This window comes from Hyperolius riggenbachi, chromosome 8 (assembly GCF_040937935.1).
Source record: "Hyperolius riggenbachi isolate aHypRig1 chromosome 8, aHypRig1.pri, whole genome shotgun sequence".
Taxonomy (NCBI): domain Eukaryota; kingdom Metazoa; phylum Chordata; class Amphibia; order Anura; family Hyperoliidae; genus Hyperolius; species Hyperolius riggenbachi.
The window spans coordinates 42,425,173-42,446,975 of NC_090653.1; the positions used below are offsets into that span (position 1 = coordinate 42,425,173).

General features: G+C 44.6%; 1 protein-coding gene across 7 annotated transcripts in view; it reads right to left on the bottom strand.

Moving 5' to 3' along the window:
• Window positions 1–7,102: 7,102 nt before the first annotated feature.
• Window positions 7,103–21,803, bottom strand: part of AGPAT1 (1-acylglycerol-3-phosphate O-acyltransferase 1) — a 107,945-nt gene continuing 93,244 nt past the window's right edge. For all 7 annotated transcript variants that reach the window (XM_068250309.1, XM_068250308.1, XM_068250307.1 and 4 more), the window contains 2 exons: window positions 16,339–16,411; window positions 7,103–9,089 (listed from right to left, as the gene is read on the bottom strand). In XM_068250309.1, the coding sequence (XP_068106410.1) occupies window positions 8,932–9,089; window positions 16,339–16,411 (231 nt within the window). In that variant the 3' untranslated portion in view covers window positions 7,103–8,931. The remainder of the gene's footprint in view (window positions 9,090–16,338; window positions 16,412–21,803) is intronic.

Here is a 21,803-nt window from a genome sequence, read left to right on the forward strand (position 1 = left end):
TGAAGCTTCAAATCGGTTGCCTTCAGACAGGATAAGACGGAGAACATTTAGGTCATGCTTTTCTCCTGGCGGACTCGAAGCAACAAAGATGCAGCCACTGAGGTGCACTCTGTAGGTGATAGCAGTGTTAGGGAGTGTTACCCAAGGTCTCCTTACTGAACAGGAAGAGCGAGATTCAAACCCAGGTCTCCTGTGTCAGAGTTCAACTTACCTGGGCTTCTTCCAGCCCCCAGCAGATGTCCTGTGCCCGCACCGGGACAAAGCGATCCTCCGGTCCCCACTGCAGCTTGCTTTTGTTTTTTGTGACTTTTAATGTCGCATGCAACTATACGTCCTCCCGCTGGCGTCGCAGGGAGCTTCCTGCGCAGTATGCGTTTTTATTCGATAAAAGAAGATCAGGAGCAATGGATTTTTCTGATCAGTTTATATGAAAGTTGAATGGAGTAGGGTACAATGTCTTGATGTACAGACCCAAGCAATCATTTTTTTTCTTGATTGGGGAAAAATTTAACGTGTGTGGTACATTGGTCAATTTTTGAAATATTACAGTCAGAAAAATTCAATTGCAATTCTTGAATTTAAAAAATATTTAAAAAAATGGTATGGTGTGTGGCCACCTTTACATTTGTTCCTATCTTTAACCACTTCCCCTCCCCCGGGACGAATATTTACGTCCCTGCAAAATATTCTACAGCTCTCTGGGACGTAGATAGTCTTCCCTTGCTGCTGCACAATCCTGCACGCTCCCGCACTTGTTCACACCGCCGATTGTTAGAGGGGAGATCAATGAAAGGGAACGCAGTTCCCATTCATTGATCTAAGTCCCCATATCAATGATCGTCGGCATCAATGAGATGCTGCGGTCATGGACAAAAAACTAAAGTAACATGTCCACACATTATTTCCTGTTAGCATACTAATAGTATGCGCAGGAAAATAATGTGCAAGGACATCTTGTGGCCAAATTGTAAAATTACACCTACATACATTTATTTTAATAAAAAGACCAATACATACATTTGAAAGTAACACCCTAACTTCCACACTCTCCCATATTTACCTAAATTAAACTTTTGTATAAAAAAAAGTAAGAAAAAATACAAAAAAAACCCCATAAATAGTTACCTTATGGACTGAACTTTTCTAATATGTACGTCAAGAGGGTATATTACTGTTATTTTTTAAATTATGGGCTTGTAATTAGTAATGGGCATAAAACTGAAAAAATGCACCTTTTATTCCCAAATAAAATATTGGCACCATACATTGTACTAAGAAAATAGTTTAAACGTTTAAATAACCGGAACTAATGGGCAAATAAAATGTGTGGGTTTTATCCACAGTAGAACGCTTTATTTTAAAACTATATTGGCCGAAAACTTAGAAATAATGATTTTTTTCCATTTTTTTTATTTTACCTGTTAAAATTCAGTTGGAATAAAATAATTCTTAGCAAAAAGTACCACCCAAAGAAAGCCTAATTGGTGTCGAAAAAAAAAACATGTACAGCATAGTCCCTGGAATTCAGGCAATCGGAAGTCTCAACTAATCGGCATGGCTGTGGGATAACAGGGACTACAGTTTTGGGATGTTTGCGGGGGTTTTGGAGGCATGTTAAATACTCACTGAGCCTCCAGCGATGGTCTGGCAGTCTCCCTGTACCTCCCTGTGAGTTCCTAGCAGCTTTCCAGCATGGTGCATGGAAGCTGGCTTGTCACATGACTCGATGTGGGTCATATGACTTGCCGAACACCAGAAAGCTGTTAGGAGCCTGCGAGGAGGTATGGGGGAGACTGCCAGACATCGCTGGAGGCCCAGTATTTGCAGGGGGAGGTTTGTGCTTTTTTAGCCGGTTGCTCAAGCAACCGGCAAGCAGATGTATCCATAATCAGACAATCCCCACCGATGCCGCATACTGGGGACTCTGCTGTATAGATCATGTCAGTGTGATAAGTTCGGAGAAAGTTACTGGCATATGAATGGATATAGCGCTGAAATGTGAAAATTGCTCTGGTTTTTAAGGGGAAAAACCTTTGGAGGTGAGGTGGTTAAAAGCTCACTCCAGTGAAAAAAAAAAGCAGTTAAAATCTGACAGGACCGCCAGGTTTTGGTCTTGTCCCTCTCCTCATGGGGGATTCGCAGGGTTTTCTTTGTTTTCAAAAGCATTTCCTGAGCAGCTATTTAACTGCCAAAATAGTAAGATGACAACCTCCCTACTTGCACACTATTTTGTCAGTTAGACTGAGCAGCTGCCAAACAGGATATGCTTTTGAAAACGAAGACCCTGAGAATCCTCGTGAGGAGACGGACTAGCCTAAAACCTGTTGGTTCTCTCAGATTTTAACTGCTTACTTTTTTTCGCCGGATTGGTCTTTTAAAGGAACACTTAAAGAGACTCTGAAGCGAGAATAAATCTCGCTTCAGACCTCATAGTTAGCAGGGGCACGTGTGCCCCTGCTAAACCGCCGCTAAACGGGGGTCCCTTCACCCCCAAACCCCCCACTGCAACACTTGGTCGCAGACTTGGTCGCTCCTGGAGGCAGGGCTAACGGCTGCAGCCCTGCCTCCAGTCGCGTCTATCAGCGGCGCATCGCCGCCTCTCCCCGCCCCTCTCAGTGAAGGAATACTGAGAGGGGCGGGGGAGAGGCGGAGATACGCGCTGACAGACGCGCGTGGGGCAGGGCTGCGACGGTTAGCCCTGCCCCAACCAGGAAGCGCTCCCCCGCTGCACCAAGGGGATTTGGGGGATCAGGGACCCCCGTTAAGCCGTGGGATAGCGGCGGTTTAGCAGGAGCACACAAGCCCCTGCTATCTATGAGGTCTGAAGCAAGATTTATTTTCGCTTCAGACTCTCTTTAAAAGCCAGAAATAAAAAATCAGTTTTACTCACCTGGGGCTTCTGCCAGGCCCCTGCAGTTGTCCTGTGCCCTCGCAGTCACTCATGGAGCCTCCGGTCTCCCGCCGCCAGCTAGTTTTGTTTTCACTGACAGGCCTAGCCATGCATATTTTTCTTTGCTTTCCTGTCCACAATAGCATCCAGCACCTGTGTAGGGCGCTATTGAGGACGGGAACATGAAGGATAGGCGTGGCCAGGCCTGTGCAGGTGCAGAAAGCCCACCGACTCCCTGTCAGCGAAAATGAAACTAGCTGGCGGCGGGGGACCGGAGGCTCCGTGAGTGACTGCAAGGGCACCGGACGGCTGCAGGGGGCTGGTAGAAGCCCCAGGTGAGTAAAACTGATTTTTTATTCCTGACTTCAGTGTCCCTTTAACACAATTTTAAAGTCCTCTGCTCTCTTCCCATGTAATACACAGTTTGTACTTGCTTTGTTAACTGCAACTCTTCTTTTTACCCTTCAGCACTGCCCAATATGTCGGGTATAAATGTATCCGAAAAATCTCCAATAAAGTGGACCTGAACTCTTGCACAGGACAGAAATAAAACCTAGAGAAATACCCCCTGTATGTATTTAGAGAGTTTAGCCCAGGCTTTCTCAACCAGGGTTCCTTGAAGGACTCTGCAGGGGTTCCTTGGCATTTTCCCCCTTCATGGAGGAAATATTATAAGGGGGGCACATTATAATAGGGGGTACTGTAAAAAGAAGCTCCAAATTGGGGGTCAGAATAATAATTAGCACATTAAAAACAAGCACTAGCATAAGGAGACAGTATAATGAGTGGCACTATAATAGGGGGGTAGTGAAACAAACAGCCACATCTACTTTTAGAGACCACGCCTCCTCCAAAATAAATGCAGGGGTTCCTCGAGACCAAAACAATGTTTGCAGGGTTTCTTGAGATCCAAAAGTTATTTGCAGGGTTCCTCCAGGGTAAAAAGGTTGAGAAAGGCTGGTTTAGTCTGTCTGATTCCCCCTCATGTGTCTAATCACAAGTGTAATTTGATCTCTCAGCTGTGTCAGCTGCCTGCCACGGCAGAGGCCAGTTTGAAAGCACAGGATGTTAACTCTGAAAGCAGGAAGCAGACACACTGCAGACTACAGTATTGCAGGAGTTCTGTAAGCTGAGCAAAACCAGACTGAATGCTCAGTCGGGGATTTTATCAGGGCTGATAACAGGCAAGCTGAGCAGTGAAGAATGAAAGAGACCAGGGTAGGTGTTTTCTCTAATGTTCCCACTGATATACAGTACAGACCAAAAGTTTGGACACACCTTCTAATTCAAGGTTTGAAGGCATCCAAACTATGAATTTACACATGTGGAAGTATAGCACATAACCAAAAAGTGTGAAACAACTGAAAATATGTCATATTCTAGGTTCTTCAAAGTAGCCACCTTTTGCTTTGATTACTGCTTTGCACACTCTTGGCATTCTCTTGATGAGCTTCAAGAGGTAGTCACCTGAAATGGTCTTCTAACAGTCTTGAAGGAGTTCCCAGAGATGCTTAGCACTTGTTGGCCCTTTTGCCTTCACTCTGCGGTCCAGCTCACCCCCAAACCATCTCGATTGGGTTCAGGTCTGGTGACTGTGGAGGCCAGGTCATCTGGCGCAGCACCCCATCACTCTCCTTCCTGGTCAAATAGCCCTAACACAGCCTGGAGGTGTGTTTCGGGTCATTGTCCTGTTGAAAAATAAATGATGGTCCAACTAAACGCAAACCGGATGGAATAGCATGCCGCTGCAAGATGCTGTGGTAGCCATGCTGGTTCAGTATGCCTTCAATTTTGAATAAATCCCCGTGTCACCAGCAAGGCACCCCCACACCATCACACCTCCTCCTCCATGCTTCACGGTGGAAACCAGGCATGTAGAGTCCATCCGTTCACCTTTACTGCGTCGCACAAAGACACGGTGGTTGGAACCAAAGATCTCAAATTTGGACTCCTCAGACCAAAGCACAGCTTTCCACTGGTCTAATGTCCATTCCTTGTGTTCTTTAGCCCAAACAAGTCTCTTCTGCTTGTTGCCTGTCCTTAGCAGTGGTTTCCTAGCAGATATTCTACCATGAAGGCCTGATTCACAGTCTCCTCTTAACAGTTTTTCTAGAGATGTGTCTGCTGCTAGAACTCTGTGTGGCATTGACATCTAATCTGAGCTGCTGTTAACCTGCGATTTCTAAAGCCGTTGACTTTGATGAACTTTTCCTCCGCAGCAGAGGTGACTCTTGGTCTTCCTTTCCTGGGGCGGTCCGCATGTGAGCCAGTTTCTTTGTAGCGTTTGATGGTTTTTGAGATTGCTCTTGGGGACACTTTCAACGTTTCCCAATTTTTCGGACTGACTGACCATCATTTCTTAAAGTAATGATGGCCACTCGTTTTTCTTTACTTAGCTGCTTTTTTCTTGCCATAATACAAATTCTAACAGTCTATTCAGTAGGACTATCAGCTGTGTATCCACCTGACTTCTCCACAACACAACTGATGATCCCAACCCCATTTATAAGGCAAGAAATCCTACTTATTAAACCTGACAGGGCACACCTGTGAAGTGAAAACCATTTCAGGTGACTACCTCTTGAAGCTCATCAAAAGAATGCCAAGTGTGCAAAGCAGTAATCAAAGCAAAAGGTGGCTACTTTGAAGAACCTAGAATATGACATATTTTCAGTTGTTTCACACTTTTTGGTTATGTACTATACTTCCACATGTGTTAATTCATAGTTTGGATGCCTTCAGTGTGAATCTACAATGTTCATAGTCATGAAAATAAAGAAAACTCTTTGAATGAGAAGGTGTGTCCAAACTTTTGGTCTGTACTGTATATGGTAAAATACATGAGGGTGCTTCGTCTCTGGTTCACTTTAAAGCTTAGTTCATAGGGATGGTTGCACCACATGGCTACAAAGCCTTCCTTTATCGGGGATTCACTGCACAAAATGCAACCGAATGGAGATGTTCATAAATGCCACAGGTGCCAGTGATTGACATATAATTAACAACTGGAGGCTGCCATCCGCTTACATGTACAGTATGTGAACAGGTATGGTGAACCACCGCTAATCTCAAACACCTTCAACCACCCAAGAGCATTTGTTCCAAGGGAGTGGTTGACTGGTGCAGAATCAACCACTATGAACCATCCATGTCAACTAGACCTTAAAGAAGAACTGCAATGTAATAAAACAAAAAGTTACCCACCTAAGAGGAGGGAAGGCTCAGGATCCCTCTCTGCGTTCCCTCTTTCCACAGCCTCCGACTTTAATGTCGAAGAAGCCATCTGGCCTCCTCAGAAGGCCATGGAAGTACTCCGATCTCCTAGCTACCTTCTCTGTGCTAGAAAGGCTAGCTTCTCTGTGCACACTACGGAGCCGCTCGTCTTTAGAAGTACTCGGAGACCTAAGTACTTTTGAAAAGACCCGAAGATGCAGCTGACAGGCGGTTTGAACGGGGCCTGGTGGTGGAATGAGGGGACAGGAAGGCTTTGAGGGATCCATGGCTTTCCTCCTCTTAGGTGAGTATCTAACTGTTTTTGTTTTTCTAGGATACAGTTGTCCTTTAAAGTGTTCCTGAAGCATTTTTTAAATATAAAAAGAGACACATAAGTATGTTCCTATCTGAAGGACATGCCTCTGTGTGCCCTCCGCTCTGCTTTCGCCCCCCCCCCCCCCCCCACACTAGACCCCTCAGAATTTGCTGAAATTTAAACATGTCGGCAAAGTAAGGGGGAAGGGGCGTCCCTTGTAGGTGAGGAATTCCTACGTAACGCCCCTTTCCTGCCTGAGCCTTCTTACAGGCTCTCCCGTGTCTGTCCCCCGCCCCCTCCACACCAATCAGTGCTCTGTGCCAACAGAGGAGAGCACAGAGCTGCTTCTGCAGCGTCGTGCCCCAAAGGTCACAAAAGCGAAACATAAGTATTGCTGCAAATAGGAGCAGTGTGGAGAGGCGGCAATGGACGCTATTTGATCTGGTCACTATCCCGGTCAGGTAGCATGCTTTCTATAACTTTTAAGCCTGGCTCCGGCTCTCTTTAAGCTGGTCCAAGATGTTCTGTTCCAAAAAGATCAGGCACCAGCAATACAGCACCAATTAGCTATGTGTTGTCAGTAACGGCAGCCTTTATACATCTCCCAATCCAGGTTTCTTCTGAGACGCCTTTGTTGTCCAAGTGTGGTGGAACATTAGTGGAAATAAAGCACAGGACTCCGATGACCCAGAAAAATTTGTGCAATGCTTTTTCACATTTACAGGACAGGAGATTAATATGCCCCCTCCCGCGCACGCAACATCCCAACCCACGTCATACCCACATGACCTCCTCTTCCCCCTAATCCACAGCTACGAATACATTGGCACATGTAGTTCTCCCACGCCTTGCACTAGTACACCAGAAAGGCGTGGAAAGGGGAGGCAGATATGGACACAACGAAGGACTCGGGCTGGCTGGAGTGTAACATAAAAAACATGGAAAATCTCAGGCCACGAGACGAGAATCTGGGAAGAGGTGAAAAGTCGCGGGTCGGCGGTTGTGGAGTGACGGGAGCTTGAGGAGATGGGAAGGCTTCCTGGGAAAGAGGCCACACGGGGCAGATCAGTTCCATGGTTGTTGCCCCCTGCTTTAAGTCCATATAGTTTGACGGAAGGCTGTAGAGGATAGTTAATTAGGGTGTAAATGTCTTGGACCATAAATAACTGACCTACTCAATTCCTGGCAACAGTTGCTTGAGACTGAAAGAGAGAGAGAAGAGAGAGAAGTAGGCCGACGGCAGAGACCTTGAAGAGCCGTCAAGGAAAGAGGTGGAGACCAGTACTTTGCCTCCCATAAATAAATATAAATAGTAGAGTAAGGCACCCCCTCATAAATTAATTACACCGCCTCTGTCGTACTGAAGAACCTCCAACTCCCTCCGAGAAATGGAATGTTGGCTGGTTGGGTTTCCTGCGTTCTGGTGACTCTGTTCCAAGCTGATCAGTTCTGGACCACCCTTCGTTCATGAAGAACTGTAGACCACATAATTCCCTTAAAATCCCTCAACCATTTTCCTTTTGCAAATGAGTATTTACATGTATTGCCCCAACCAGGTCAGCTAACCACCCTACACCCTTACCAATTCTTAAAGCAGACCATGCATGAAAACAAGGCATTCTTATACTATGGCGGCTGCCTTATGTAAATTGGGTACAAGTAAAACGATTGTTTCTGGGAAGGGAGAGGTTGGCTCCACCCACTGCAAGCGGCTGCCTATATGTTTTGTTTCTGGGAGGGGAGAGATTGGCTCCACCCACTGCATGCAGCTGCCTATGTGTTGTTTCTGGGAGGGGATTGATTGGCTCCACCTACTGCATGTGGCTGCCTGCAGACTGGAGAGTATACTGGTAAGAACAATTTGGAACGTGCCGATCTGTTTGTCTCGTGAGATTTTGGAAGCTGTGCGAGATGGAGAAAGGTATCGGGCATCAAACTCACTCTATAACAGGCTGCTCCAGCAAGCGTTACTACTCAGGAAAATGCAATTAATATCTGGAGTAGATAGGGAGCGCTAGCACATTCGGGAACGTTATGTACAGATTGAGTTGTATTGGGTTACAATGTATGGTCTGCTTTCAATGCTACACAATAGCATATATCTATATCTTCTGGCCAATCCTCCCATGCTCTTTGCTTTCCACATTATTTTGTCGTATTTTAACAAAATCTGGACATGCTTTTCCAGTTAAAAATTCTACATCCGTTAAATCCATCATTGACCATCCGATGGTCTTCTTTCCATGGTGGCCTTATTATTAAGCCAGACCCAACGCCGTGAAGCCCGCCATGATGTGGTTTACGCAATGCATCGTTATAAAATTATTTCATGCACTCCTTGGTTTGCGGTATTATTAGTTGTCAAGCACCATGTGGTTGTTTGTGAAGGACTGATGTGGAATGCGTTGTTCTCTCTCTCTTCTCTCTCTAGACAGGTCCCTCCTCCGAGCCTCTCCAGAATGTGGGGTGCTCACTGGCCGACAATGACAGTAAAAGGATGGCAGATGGGGGATCAGTGTCCAGTGCCAGGTTCTTTCCCTGGGCGCTCGCTGGAGATTTCGATTAAACTCTCGAGCATCATTTCTCGGACTTTGTCGGAGAGGGCCGGGACGTCGTCTGCACACAGGCCTTTGGTGGGCACCCCTGGGAGGATCTGCACCGTACATTTCCCTGAAAGACAACAAGATTAGGCATACGTTATATAGAAAAGTGTTTCTCACCATTTTATTGGTATGAACCCCTTTTTAAACCCTGTACTCACCAAGTATCCCCTAGCATAGTTAACATTACCACAAGTACCCCTATACAAATATATATATTTAATCGTAGTACATTATAATTGGTTCTAAACAATTTCCAAGCATTTACTATTGCTTTTAATTAGCTACAAAATGAATTTGGTGTTTAAGATTTATCATTTTCTACAACTCTAAATTTGTTATTCTTGGATAAGTATATCAAGCCTGAGTACCCCCTGGGACCATCAGAAGTACCCCCTGGGGTACGCGTACCGCATGTTAAGAACCTAGAATATAGAGGACAGAATAGCTTTGGGGCAATAGCATTCTATTCTATAATACTGTCTCGATATAACGCTTGATCACAGTGGTGTAGCTAGAGATTATGGGGCCCCATAGCAAAACTTTCATGGGGTCCTCAGATGTAGGCACTCTTTAGCTGCGCCACCTGCCCCTACCCTATGGATAGGAGTTAGCTGGCAATTTATATTCTCGCACAATCTGCAATGCATATCGTTTTTGGGCACTGAGAGGGGGGAGAAACACAAGAAAGTTAATAGTGAATACATCAAGTATTGGGCCCCCTCTGCTCCAGGACCCCATAGCAGCTTCTATGGCTATTGTTACGCCCCTGCTTGATCATGATCTCCGATAATGTGTCATAGTGGCCAAACACTAGTCAATATCTCTAAGAGAAATAATAAAATAACAACAAGGGGAAAAAAATCAATGCGACTTTCAAGGGGACAAAACCATATTTGATATTGGCTTGTGATATCACTCCAATGTACTAGAAAGGAATAAATACTATATAGAAAGGATATATTGGCCCATATGCAATTCACTTTTTCACCTGACTTTTCTCCCAGGAGATAATTTTTCATCTTAGATTTAAAATAACTTTCCAGCTCTTTTCAACTAAAAAAGTACCAAAAAGTAGGTGAGATAGTACTATCAAAATTATTTTGAGTATTTTCTTGCTTGCTGGTGGCTTAAAAGGACATTTTATTGATAAGTTTAAAAATATCACCTAGGAGAAAAAGTGAATTGCATATGGGCCATTATGTTGATTGTAAGCTTCTCCCCTAAAAGCAGCAGGGTCAGCCACACTATCCCAGGAAAACAATAGCACATATATAAGTAGATAAATACTTGCTCTACTTACATAAGATATATTGTACTGTCCGTATTTTGATTTCAGTGAATATTAGATAGTAAATAAAGAGAAAACTGTTCCAGGCATTTTCTGTCTTTATTGCCTCTGGCTGAAGCCAATCCTGATGTCATTTCCTTCCTTACTTTTTTTTTTCTCCTGCTTGAAATGGTGTATATGTTACGGCCAGAACCCGAAGTGTGGCCACTTCTAGTTCTGGCCGGCCAATGCGCGAAGTGGCCGCAGCGCAGCGGCCAATGTTAGAAATGGAATGTTTCCTTTTATTATGAATGTAGTTTTCCGGCCGTCTCTGGCCAAAATGTAGCAAAACAGTTCGTTCATTAAATGAAATGAAGCTGGCGGCAATGTAGAAGGATGAAGCCGCCCGGGCTTCTGCTCCGCCTCCTCTCCTCCGCCCCTGCCTCTCTCTCTTCTCCCCGATACTGGCAGCGGGGGACATGCGTGTCCCCCCCAGAGTCGTTCGTCGCGGCAGGCAATCCTGTCGTTCGTCCCTGCAGAGCGGGTGCTGGCAGAAGCAATGTCTGCAGCCTCCCCGCTCTGCTTTCCTGGCGCCACGAACGACTCTCGGGGACACGCGTGTCCCCGCCGGCTGCCCGAAGAAGAGAGAGAGAGAGAGAGAAGAGGCAGGGGCGGAGGAGAGGAGGCGGAGCCGCCAGCTTCATTTCATTCAATGAATGAACTGTTTTGCTACATTTTGGCCAGAGACGGCCGGAAAACTATATTAATATTAAAAGGAAACATTCCATTTCTAACATTGGCCGCTGCGCTGCGGCCACTTCGCGCATTGGCCGGCCAGAACCCGAAGTGGCCGGCCAGAACTAGAAGTGGCCACACTTCGGGTTCTGGCCGTAACATATGCATCGCCAGCCCTCCTCCCCACTGAGCTCTATAGGAACTGCACTGTCATGTCTGCTGTAATCACGTGTGAGCCCAGCGCCAATCCCGGGGGCAGCCTGGACATAAACTCTATGTCTTGTATCACAACATGTATGCAAGTTTTTACTTTTTTTACAGAGTTACAAATAGACAGTATCACACTACGGGGTGTATGCATGAAACTGCATTAGGCAAAATAACGTGCGTAAATCTCTGCATGATGAGTAGAACATAATGCAACGCATTCTGCTCCAGTCATCGTGTGGTAAGACTTTACACACAATATTCTGCTTAACCCCTTCCAGACCACCTAATGCTGATAGGCGTCGGGAAGGTGGCAGCCCCAGGGCCACCTAACGCCGAAAAGCGTCTAGAGTGGTGGGCAGAGATTAGCGGGGATGCATCCTCACTTGAGTAACAGAGCGGAGGACAGCCCTGTCACTTGGCCGTCCCCTGGAGAGGCTCGCCATACAATCCCCTCTCATAGGCTGATGCCTATGAGAGAGGACCGCTCTGATTGGTCCTCGGGGGGAAATTGTGCAATAAAGAGACAGTGGTCTATGAACAATAGTGCACTCGGAAATCTACATTTGATCTGTTTTTTGTTTTTTGAGGGAGAAATTCTGCTACTATTAAATTTTGGATTGTATTTGCTGCACAGTGGGATGAATGGTTAGTATTTGTTACTAGACCTACACCTCTGTCTGGTGTTATTTCACAACCACGCTGACCTTTCACAACATATTAAACTGACTGAATTAGAACATATTATGTTACCAGTGACTCAGTCTCTCTGGATACACCCCCATGTTCTCACAATAGCAGACATACAGACATTTGTCCATACAATTGGGCCATCACAGATGTCACATGCTGAAATGCATAACGGGGAGGAAACTGATTTGTTTAACCACTTCAGTCCCAAGGGTGTTTACCCTAATGCTGGGCATACACGGCCCAGATTCTTCTTAGCAATTGAGCCGCTGATGGCTCGATTGATAATTTCCGACATGTCCGATCACTGCGTGGATCGATTCCCGGCTCGATCCCCGCAGGTGGACAATAGGCAAAAACGAAGCGCTGATAAGCGCCGAGAAGGAAGTGCCCGCGGGGACGAGCGGGAATCGATCCGCGCGCATGCGCGGACGAGTAGTGACGCGCTGGCTGGATTCCGGTGCATAAACGTGCCGTGTATGCCCAGCATTGTGCTGGGTATACACGGCATAGATTATCTGCCTGATCGAGCCGCTGGCTCGATGCCGGCGCATCCCCGTGGGCGGCTGCTAATCAGCCACTTGTTTCTCCCATTGTTCTCCCCGCCAGTATCGAGCGCAGTATCGATCCGTCAGGGTATCGGACAGGTTGGATCTTATCAATCTTCTGTTAGATTTTCTGTTAGAATGCATAATTAGATTATTCTCTGTAGAGACAGGTCATTATCTCTGGTGCATTGTCTTCTGTTTATCTCCTGCTGAGTAGAACAATGCCTGATTGCTCGGCAGATAGATCGTAAGATAGTTACATTTCCAACATGTTGAACTTTATCTATCTGGCAGGTAAATCTAACAGTAAATTGTATGGTGTATTCCCAGCATAACGGACCAGAGCAATTTTCACCTGTCAGTGCTCCTCCCTTTCACTCGCCAATAACTTTATCACTACTCATCACAACAAAACGATCTATACCTTAATTTTTTTTTCACCACCAATTAGGCTTTCTTTGGGTGGTAAATTATGCTAAGAATTATTTTATTCTAAATGTATTTTTGCAGGAATAATAAGAAAAAAATAGAAAAAATTCATTATTTCTCAGTTTTCTGTCATTACTGTGAATAAAACCCACGTATTTTATTTGCCCGTTTGTCCCGGTTATTACAATATTTAACCACTTTACCCCCGCCCGTACGAATTTCTCCGTCCCTTTTTCCATCCTTTAACCCCCAGGGACGGAGAAATCCGTACTTTACGCGCTCCCGCTGCTGCCCGCGCTCCCGCTCGCTCTAGTGTGCACTCCCGCGGGTAAACACGCCGCTCGTTCGGAGATCAATGAACGGGAAACTCCATTCCCGTTTGTCGATCTAAGCCCCGCAATGATCCGCTGCTTCTCCGATAAGCAGCGCAATCATTGTGAAAAAAAACCTGTTCCCAGCCTCCTAGTACTTCCTCCAAGCGTCCGGAAGGACGCTTGGAGGTCGCATTAAACAAAAAGTTACTGTTGCCATCTTGTGGCCAAACAGTAAAACTACATTAATTAACTCATTACCTCTCACACTCCCCATTTTTTTTCTTTTTTGTAATTAAATTTTTTTTAAAAATGTACAATTAAAAAAAATACATAAATAGTTACCTTAGGGACTGAACTTTTTAAATATTTATGTCAGGAGGGTACAACACTGTTACTTTATAAACTATGGGCTTGTAATTAGGGATGGACGCAAAACTGAAAAAAAATGCACCTTTATTTCCAAATAAAATAGTGGCGCCAAACATTGTGATAGGGACATAATTTAAACTGTTTTATAACCGGGACAAATGGGCAAATACATTTCATGGGTTTTAATTACACTAGCATGCATTATTTAAAAACTATAATGGCCGAAAACTGAAAAATAATTTTTTTCCCACATTTTTCCTATTTTCCCATTAAAACATATTTAGAACAAAATAATTCTTGGCATAATGTCCCACCTAAAGAAAGCCTAATTGGTGGCGGAAAAAACAAGATATAGTTCATTTAATTGTGATAAGTAATGATAAAGTTATAGACGAATGAATGGAAGGAGCGCTGAAAGGTGAAAATTGCTCTGGTGCTCAAGGGGTAAAACCCCATCAGTGGTGAAGTGGTTAAATTATGTCCCTAGTACAATGTATGACGACATTATTTTATTTGGAAATAAAGGTGCATTTTTTTCAGTTTTGCATCCGTCACTAATTACAAGCCCATATATGCAAATATAACAGTAATATAACATAATGACATACACAGTAAAAAAGTGGAGTCCCTTACGTAACTGTTTCTTTTTTATTTTTATATGCTGTCATATTATTATTATTATTTTTACTGGTGTTTTATTTTGGTAAGTATGAAGGGGGGGGGGGAGGGGGGGGCAGGAGGCATTTATTTATTTATATTAAATTGAAAGTGTGTAAAATGTAGTTTCAATTTTTTTTTTTTACTTTTGTATGCAATTTTTTATTTTTACCACTAGGTGTCCTCAGAACTGTCCCTAGTAAGCTTAGCTTGTGTAATATGGAAACTTTAGACCAGTGGTTCCTCGCCCCCAGGTGGGCGATTTGGGTTCTAAGGGGGGCGGTAAATTTGTGAGGGGCGACAGGGGGGAAATCAGTATGAAAATGCAGAAAAAATAAAGTGTCGCAGTCGTTTTTAGGAAAATTATGGGCAAAAAATATGATCTGTATAAAATATGCAAGTGTGCATGATAGAGTTGCGTAATTCCTCAGAGCTCGTTGGTCACGCGCCGGTGTAATGTCAGATATTGCAGCCCGGAAGCAGCCTTCCTCACTGAGTATCGCGCATGCTCAGTGGGAAGTTAGATATTATTTACCTGAAATATCTCCGCTTCCGCATCACGTACACTCCCGAAATTTTCAGGAAAGGGAGGGGACCCCCAGATCTAGCTCTGTGTCGAATTGCAGCCTCCGAGCCGCGCTAGTTCTCGAGATAGGTTTGCTGCAATCAGTCTCGGGAACCAGCGGGGCTCGGGGCTGCAATTCGGCACAGAGCTAGATCTGGGGGTCCCCTCCCTCCCCTGAAAATTTCGGGAGTGTACGTGGTGCTGAAGCGGAGATATTTAGGACGTGGCTGCACAATTTAATGGGACGCAGGCTCCTACTGCGCATGCGGGGCTGCACAACAAGCGGGGCTGCAATAGCTGACATTACACCGGTAAGGGAATTGGCGCAAAGTAGTTGAGTCACCAGCTATTTTTAGCTGGCAAGGTCACAGCGCTACCCCCTCCACTGGCACCACCACCTGGCGTAAGGGTATACCGTACTAAGAGAAGGGGGGCGACAGGGGTGAGTCGTCTTCCCCTAAGGGGCGATACCTCATAAAAGGTTGGGAACCACTGCTTTAGACAGCTTGGATAGCCCCTCTGGACACACACTTCTCAACAGAGCCCTATGTTGTAATTCAAATACATATAAATCCAGGTTACACCTCAGAACAGATCCAATAGGAAATGCTCAGGTTTGGACGACGTAGTTGTCACGGGAGACAGAAATGGTGCAGGAAGAGCTTGTGCCAACATCTCTGAAACAACAACTCCTTTAGGATTTTCTTACCCAACAGTATCTCAGGGGTTTTGCGGCAGCTGAGAAAAAAAAACTTCAAGCGATAAAGACTATTCTAGTCGCAAAAGGCTGCTGAACGAGAGAGGTGAAAGGCGAGTAGCACGCATAGGGCTTGATTCACTAAACTGTGATATCACGGTCACGCTAGCGTTTTGAGTAACGTTTTTAGAATGCAATTGCGAATTTTTGCACGCAAACGCGCTAAAATTCACATTTGCGCGCAAAAACAAATGCTAGTGCGACCGTGATATCAGTTATGACGGTTTGGTGAATCAAGCCCATAGTCCGCAACAACACAACAAATTGCAGCTTAATTTAATACATGTGCATCACCAAGCATATCCCAACGCACAACAAGACCAACTTTGCAAAGGATGGGCTTCTGCAGCAGGAGACCATCAAGAGTGCCTTTGGTATCACAGAAAAAAGTCACTTGTTGTGAGCCCTTGCCACTGTGCTCGATCAGTCTCAAATCCGTTTGAGAAACATCAATCAGAGTGTAACCTGCTTCCATGGCCAGCTCAGTCCCCTGACCTCTATCCTATTGAGCATTTGTGGGAAGAAGTCGAAAGATCACCTCTAAGCTTGGAAACACCGCCATCCAATGTGACCCACTTAGAGTTGCCATTATGTCAGCAGAAGCCAACATTCCTCAGCAACGTTCTCAGCATCTGGTTGAGTCCGTGCCAAGAAGAATATCGGCTGCTAAAGGTGGACCAACTTGTTATTAGAGGGGGTCTCAAATTTTTTTGGCCACTAAGTTTATATTTCTGCTAAAGATCTCCCAGTGAGAGTCCAGCCCCACATAGGAACTCACCTGTCGTAAACTTTTTCTCTTTCTTACTGTAGAAATCCTTATAGGAAGACATGATGACGGGAATGACTGGCACCTGCACAACAGAGATCAAAATAAGGAGGAGAATTAAAACAATAGCAATGGAAAACATTAAATGCAACTAACCTACTGATGTCCGCCACACAGGGAAGATAAGCCAGCTCAGGTGATTTCTGTCTCATGTCTGTTGGCACCATTATCAATAACAATACAGTTACATCTCATCTGAGTGCCCCAAGCGGCGCAGCAGCTGCGTCGGAAACCCCACCCAGGAAATGAGGCAATATTCTGCCTGGCCATAATAGTTTTACGAATATGTAATGCTAATCACTGTATAACTGGGACATAAAGAGGGTAAAATAAATAAAAACATTGCGAAGTGAGACATTAAAAAATAGAAATCAAGAAATGAGTGATCCACAATCAGGCTGCACGTCATCATCTTTACTACTGGCAGACAAGAAAAAAAACAGACAGCACCAACTGCCATTATCTATAACCACACCCCCTAATAATGCGATAGGCTAAAAAGTAGTTTTTTTAATAGACATACATGTGCACAGAGGAAGATACCGGTTGCTTTGCAGTTAGAAAAAGCCGTTATTTCCCACAATGCAACGAGACTCACAGAAAGCAAACTGTCAGGACCATAGTCATGACATCACACTGTGGGAGGGGTTTCACCACAATATCAGCCATACAGACCTCCCCTTTAGAGAAAAGGTAAAGATTTCTCATAGGAAAGGGGGTATCAGCTACTGATTGGTATGAAGTTCCATCCTTGGTTACGGTTCCACTTTAAAGCTGCATTTGTAAGTAGAGTTAACTGTTGTCCCTTAAAGTTCATGGAAAGAATGAACTGGGCCCTCTACCTAGGATGTCTGGAAACAGAGAGTTCTTCACCATAGACTAGTTTCCTTCCAATTCACACTGGCAGCTTTAATTAATACTGACGTTACCTGCTGTCTATGAACAAAAAGTCAGGATGCAGACCAGGGGTGTGGCTTCTCACTCTGTGGTTTTACCTCTTCCACTAGATGCCCCGCCCCATCCCTCCCACTGTATCCTGTAGCGCGGTGTGCTTTGCAGCCGCTAGAGCAGGGTCATGTAATGGGCCAAAATCTAAAACATAGTCTAAAGGGGCCCATACACTGGTCGATTTCAGCCATTGATCAATTGTATGGAATCGATCAGAAATCGATCAAATCTATCGATCGATCAGCGGCCGATTTCAATCAATTTGTTCTATCTGACAGGATGGAAAATCTAGGTCGGTCTGCTGCTGGCAGCAGATTGATGGCCTATAGAGTTGCATTACATCTAATGGTCCAATAATGCATTTAGATCGAATTGCAATAGATTTCATTCTGAAATCTATTGGAAATCTGTTCCTAGTGTGTTACATCAGATGCCTGTCAGATTGGACTTCACAGGCATCTGACAAAAATCTATCTGATGGTCAAATCTACTGCAAATCTATCAGTGTATGGCCACCTTAAGTTGCGGTTAAAATTTTAATCAGGATTTAACATTTTTTAAACAGTCTCAAACAGTGGTATAGCAACTCTAGGGGTCAGCTCCTCCCCCTTCTGCAGAATAGGGCAGTGGAGAAGATTAATATTTACCTGCTCCAGCACTGCTTTGGGTCTCTTCTGAACTTCCTGACAGCCACACGCTCTATGCTGCTTACCCCTGGCTCTGCATGCTTGTCACGTGATCGGGAAAAGGAGGTATGCAGCATAGATTGTGTGACTCCCAGGTAGAACAGAAGAGACAGGGGGGGTCGGAGGTAGGAAGGTGTGTTCTACCAGCCACATAGGGGGTTGACAGTCTTGGATCCCCAGAGTAGGCCCCATGGTGTGTGTGTGTGTGTGTGTGCGTGTGTGTGTGTGTGTGCGTGTGCGTGTGTGTGTGTGCGTGTGGTGTGTGTGTGTGCGTGTGGTGTGTGTGTGTGTGTGCGTGTGGTGTGTGGTGTGTGTGTGTGCGTGCTGTGTGTGCGTGCTGTGTGTGCGTGGTGTGTGTGTGTGGTGTGTGTGTGTGTGTGTGTGTGTGTGTGTGGTCTCAAGGTGTGTGTGTTCTGAATGTGAAGGGAATACCACCCAGGGACACGTTTATGTAAAAAGCAATGAAAGGAAATAATAGAGGATTTTCAGTCTCATCAATTAATTGAGCTGTGCCAAAAATGTGTGCGGCCCACGAGAACTGGAAAACTGTATGAATTTTACAGCCCTGTTTTGTTATCAGCAATGTTTCTGAAGTCATACAGAAGTGTTTTGGCTTTTATTGACTTTTTGGAAAGCCCTTGGTGTAAGACTGCCTCATTTACTTGGATAAAACACTAGTTTATTAAGTCTTGCAATGCAAAAGAAGTAGAGAGAGGCCAAATTATTAGCAGGAATTAAATTATTTGAACTGACATGATAAGATAAATATGGGTACACAACCATCTTTATCTTATGTCAGATGAAGTACGCTTTTAGTATGCTTAAAGGACTCCTAAAGTGAGAAGAATATGGAGGCTGCCATAATTATTTCCTTTTAAACAATCCCAGTTGCCTGGCAGCCCTGCTGGTCTATTTGGCAGCAGTAGTGTCTGAATCACACCAGAAACAAGCATGCCGCTAATCTTGTCAGTTCTGACAATAATGTCAGAAACACCTGATATGCAGCATGCTTGTTCAGGGTCTACGGCTAAATGTATTAAAGGCAGAGGATCAGCAGGATAGCCGGGAAACTGGTATTGCTTAAAAGGAAATAAATATGGCAGCCTCTACATCCCCCTTGCTTCATTTGTCCTTTAAAATGAACCTGTGATGAACGGACAGCCATATGGAGACTGACATATTTATTTCCTTTTAAACAAATCCAATTGCCTGGCAGTCCTGCTGATCTTCCTGGCTGCAGTAGTGTCTGAATCACACACCTGAAACTAGCATGCCACTAATCCAGTCATAATTCAGTCAGAAACACCTTGATCTGCATGCTTGTTGAGGATCAGCAGAACAGCCAGGCAATCTGCATTGTTTAAAAGATAATACATTTGTCAGCCTTCTCTTGATATGGCTGTAGCGTCCGTGCTGCTAAGTTCCCTTTTTATATTTTAAGCAGTTTATTCCTTGAGCACTGGCTGTTCCTGTTTTGGTCATGTTGTACGTGAAACGCTGGTAGATATTTCTGAACATTGCTTGTCTAGCATCTCTTAAATTAGCTCGCAGAAGTTGATGAAAATATTAAATGTGGCCACACTTCCTGTGTTGAGAATGACAAAGGAAGTGAGTTCCTGTTATTATATTCCATCTATTGTCAACTAATGACAGCAAATCAACAAACATGCATCAGTTAAATCTTGTCAGCCGGGTGTTAAGCCTGGTGCACATATCCAATGATTGGCCAAGAATTGGTAAATTTTACCACTTCAACATAGTTTGAGTGCTTACCTACACAAAGAATGGCCTCAATTCACGAAGCTTTATCAAACACTTTATCAAACGTTTAATAATTTACCTCATGGGTAAAATCTAATTTAGAATTCACTAAGGTGTTAAAGAGTTATTGAACGTTTTATCGATAAAACATTCGATAGAAATATAACACCTTAGTGGATTCAAAATTAGATTTTACCCATGAGGTAAATTATCAAACGTTTGATAAGGTGTTTGATAAAGCTCCGTGAATTGAGGCCAATGTGTTGATGGTGCTCAAAATGTGTTGTCCCTCATACTACATGGAGGTGATAAAACAGGCCAGTAATTGGTCAAACAAAATGGGAGTACTCTTGTATTTACATGGCGTGTGATTGGCTGGCTGAGGTCTGCATACACAGAGCTGTGTGGTGGAGGGTGCTTGTATTTACATGGCGTATGATTGGCTGGCTGAGGTTTGCATACACTGAGCTGTGTGGTGGAGGGTGCTTGTATTTACATGGCGTGTGATTGGCTGGCTGAGGTTTGCATACACAGAGCTGTGTGGTGGAGGGTGCTTGTATTTACATGGCGTATGATTGGCTGGCTGAGGTTTGCATACACTGAGCTGTGTGGTGGAGGGTGCTTGTATTTACATGGCGTGTGATTGGCTGGCTGAGGTTTGCATACACAGAGCTGTGTGGTGGAGGGTGCTTGTATTTACATGGCGTATGATTGGCTGGCTGAGGTTTGCATACACTGAGCTGTGTGGTGGAGCACTCTTGTATTTACATGGCGTATGATTGGCTGGCTGAGGTCTATGCTGCTTACCCCTGGCTCTGCATGCTTGTCACGTGATCGGGAAAAGGAGGTATGCAGCATAGATTGTGTGACTCCCAGGTAGAACAGAAGAGACAGGGGGGGTCGGAGGTAGGAAGGTGTGTTCTACCAGCCACATAGGGGGTTGACAGTCTTGGATCCCCAGAGTAGGCCCCATGGTGTGTGTGTGTGTGTGTGTGCGTGTGTGTGTGTGTGTGCGTGTGCGTGTGTGTGTGTGCGTGTGGTGTGTGTGTGTGCGTGTGGTGTGTGTGTGTGTGTGCGTGTGGTGTGTGGTGTGTGTGTGTGCGTGCTGTGTGTGCGTGCTGTGTGTGCGTGGTGTGTGTGTGTGGTGTGTGTGTGTGTGTGTGTGTGTGTGTGTGGTCTCAAGGTGTGTGTGTTCTGAATGTGAAGGGAATACCACCCAGGGACACGTTTATGTAAAAAGCAATGAAAGGAAATAATAGAGGATTTTCAGTCTCATCAATTAATTGAGCTGTGCCAAAAATGTGTGCGGCCCACGAGAACTGGAAAACTGTATGAATTTTACAGCCCTGTTTTGTTATCAGCAATGTTTCTGAAGTCATACAGAAGTGTTTTGGCTTTTATTGACTTTTTGGAAAGCCCTTGGTGTAAGACTGCCTCATTTACTTGGATAAAACACTAGTTTATTAAGTCTTGCAATGCAAAAGAAGTAGAGAGAGGCCAAATTATTAGCAGGAATTAAATTATTTGAACTGACATGATAAGATAAATATGGGTACACAACCATCTTTATCTTATGTCAGATGAAGTACGCTTTTAGTATGCTTAAAGGACTCCTAAAGTGAGAAGAATATGGAGGCTGCCATAATTATTTCCTTTTAAACAATCCCAGTTGCCTGGCAGCCCTGCTGGTCTATTTGGCAGCAGTAGTGTCTGAATCACACCAGAAACAAGCATGCCGCTAATCTTGTCAGTTCTGACAATAATGTCAGAAACACCTGATATGCAGCATGCTTGTTCAGGGTCTACGGCTAAATGTATTAAAGGCAGAGGATCAGCAGGATAGCCGGGAAACTGGTATTGCTTAAAAGGAAATAAATATGGCAGCCTCTACATCCCCCTTGCTTCATTTGTCCTTTAAAATGAACCTGTGATGAACGGACAGCCATATGGAGACTGACATATTTATTTCCTTTTAAACAAATCCAATTGCCTGGCAGTCCTGCTGATCTTCCTGGCTGCAGT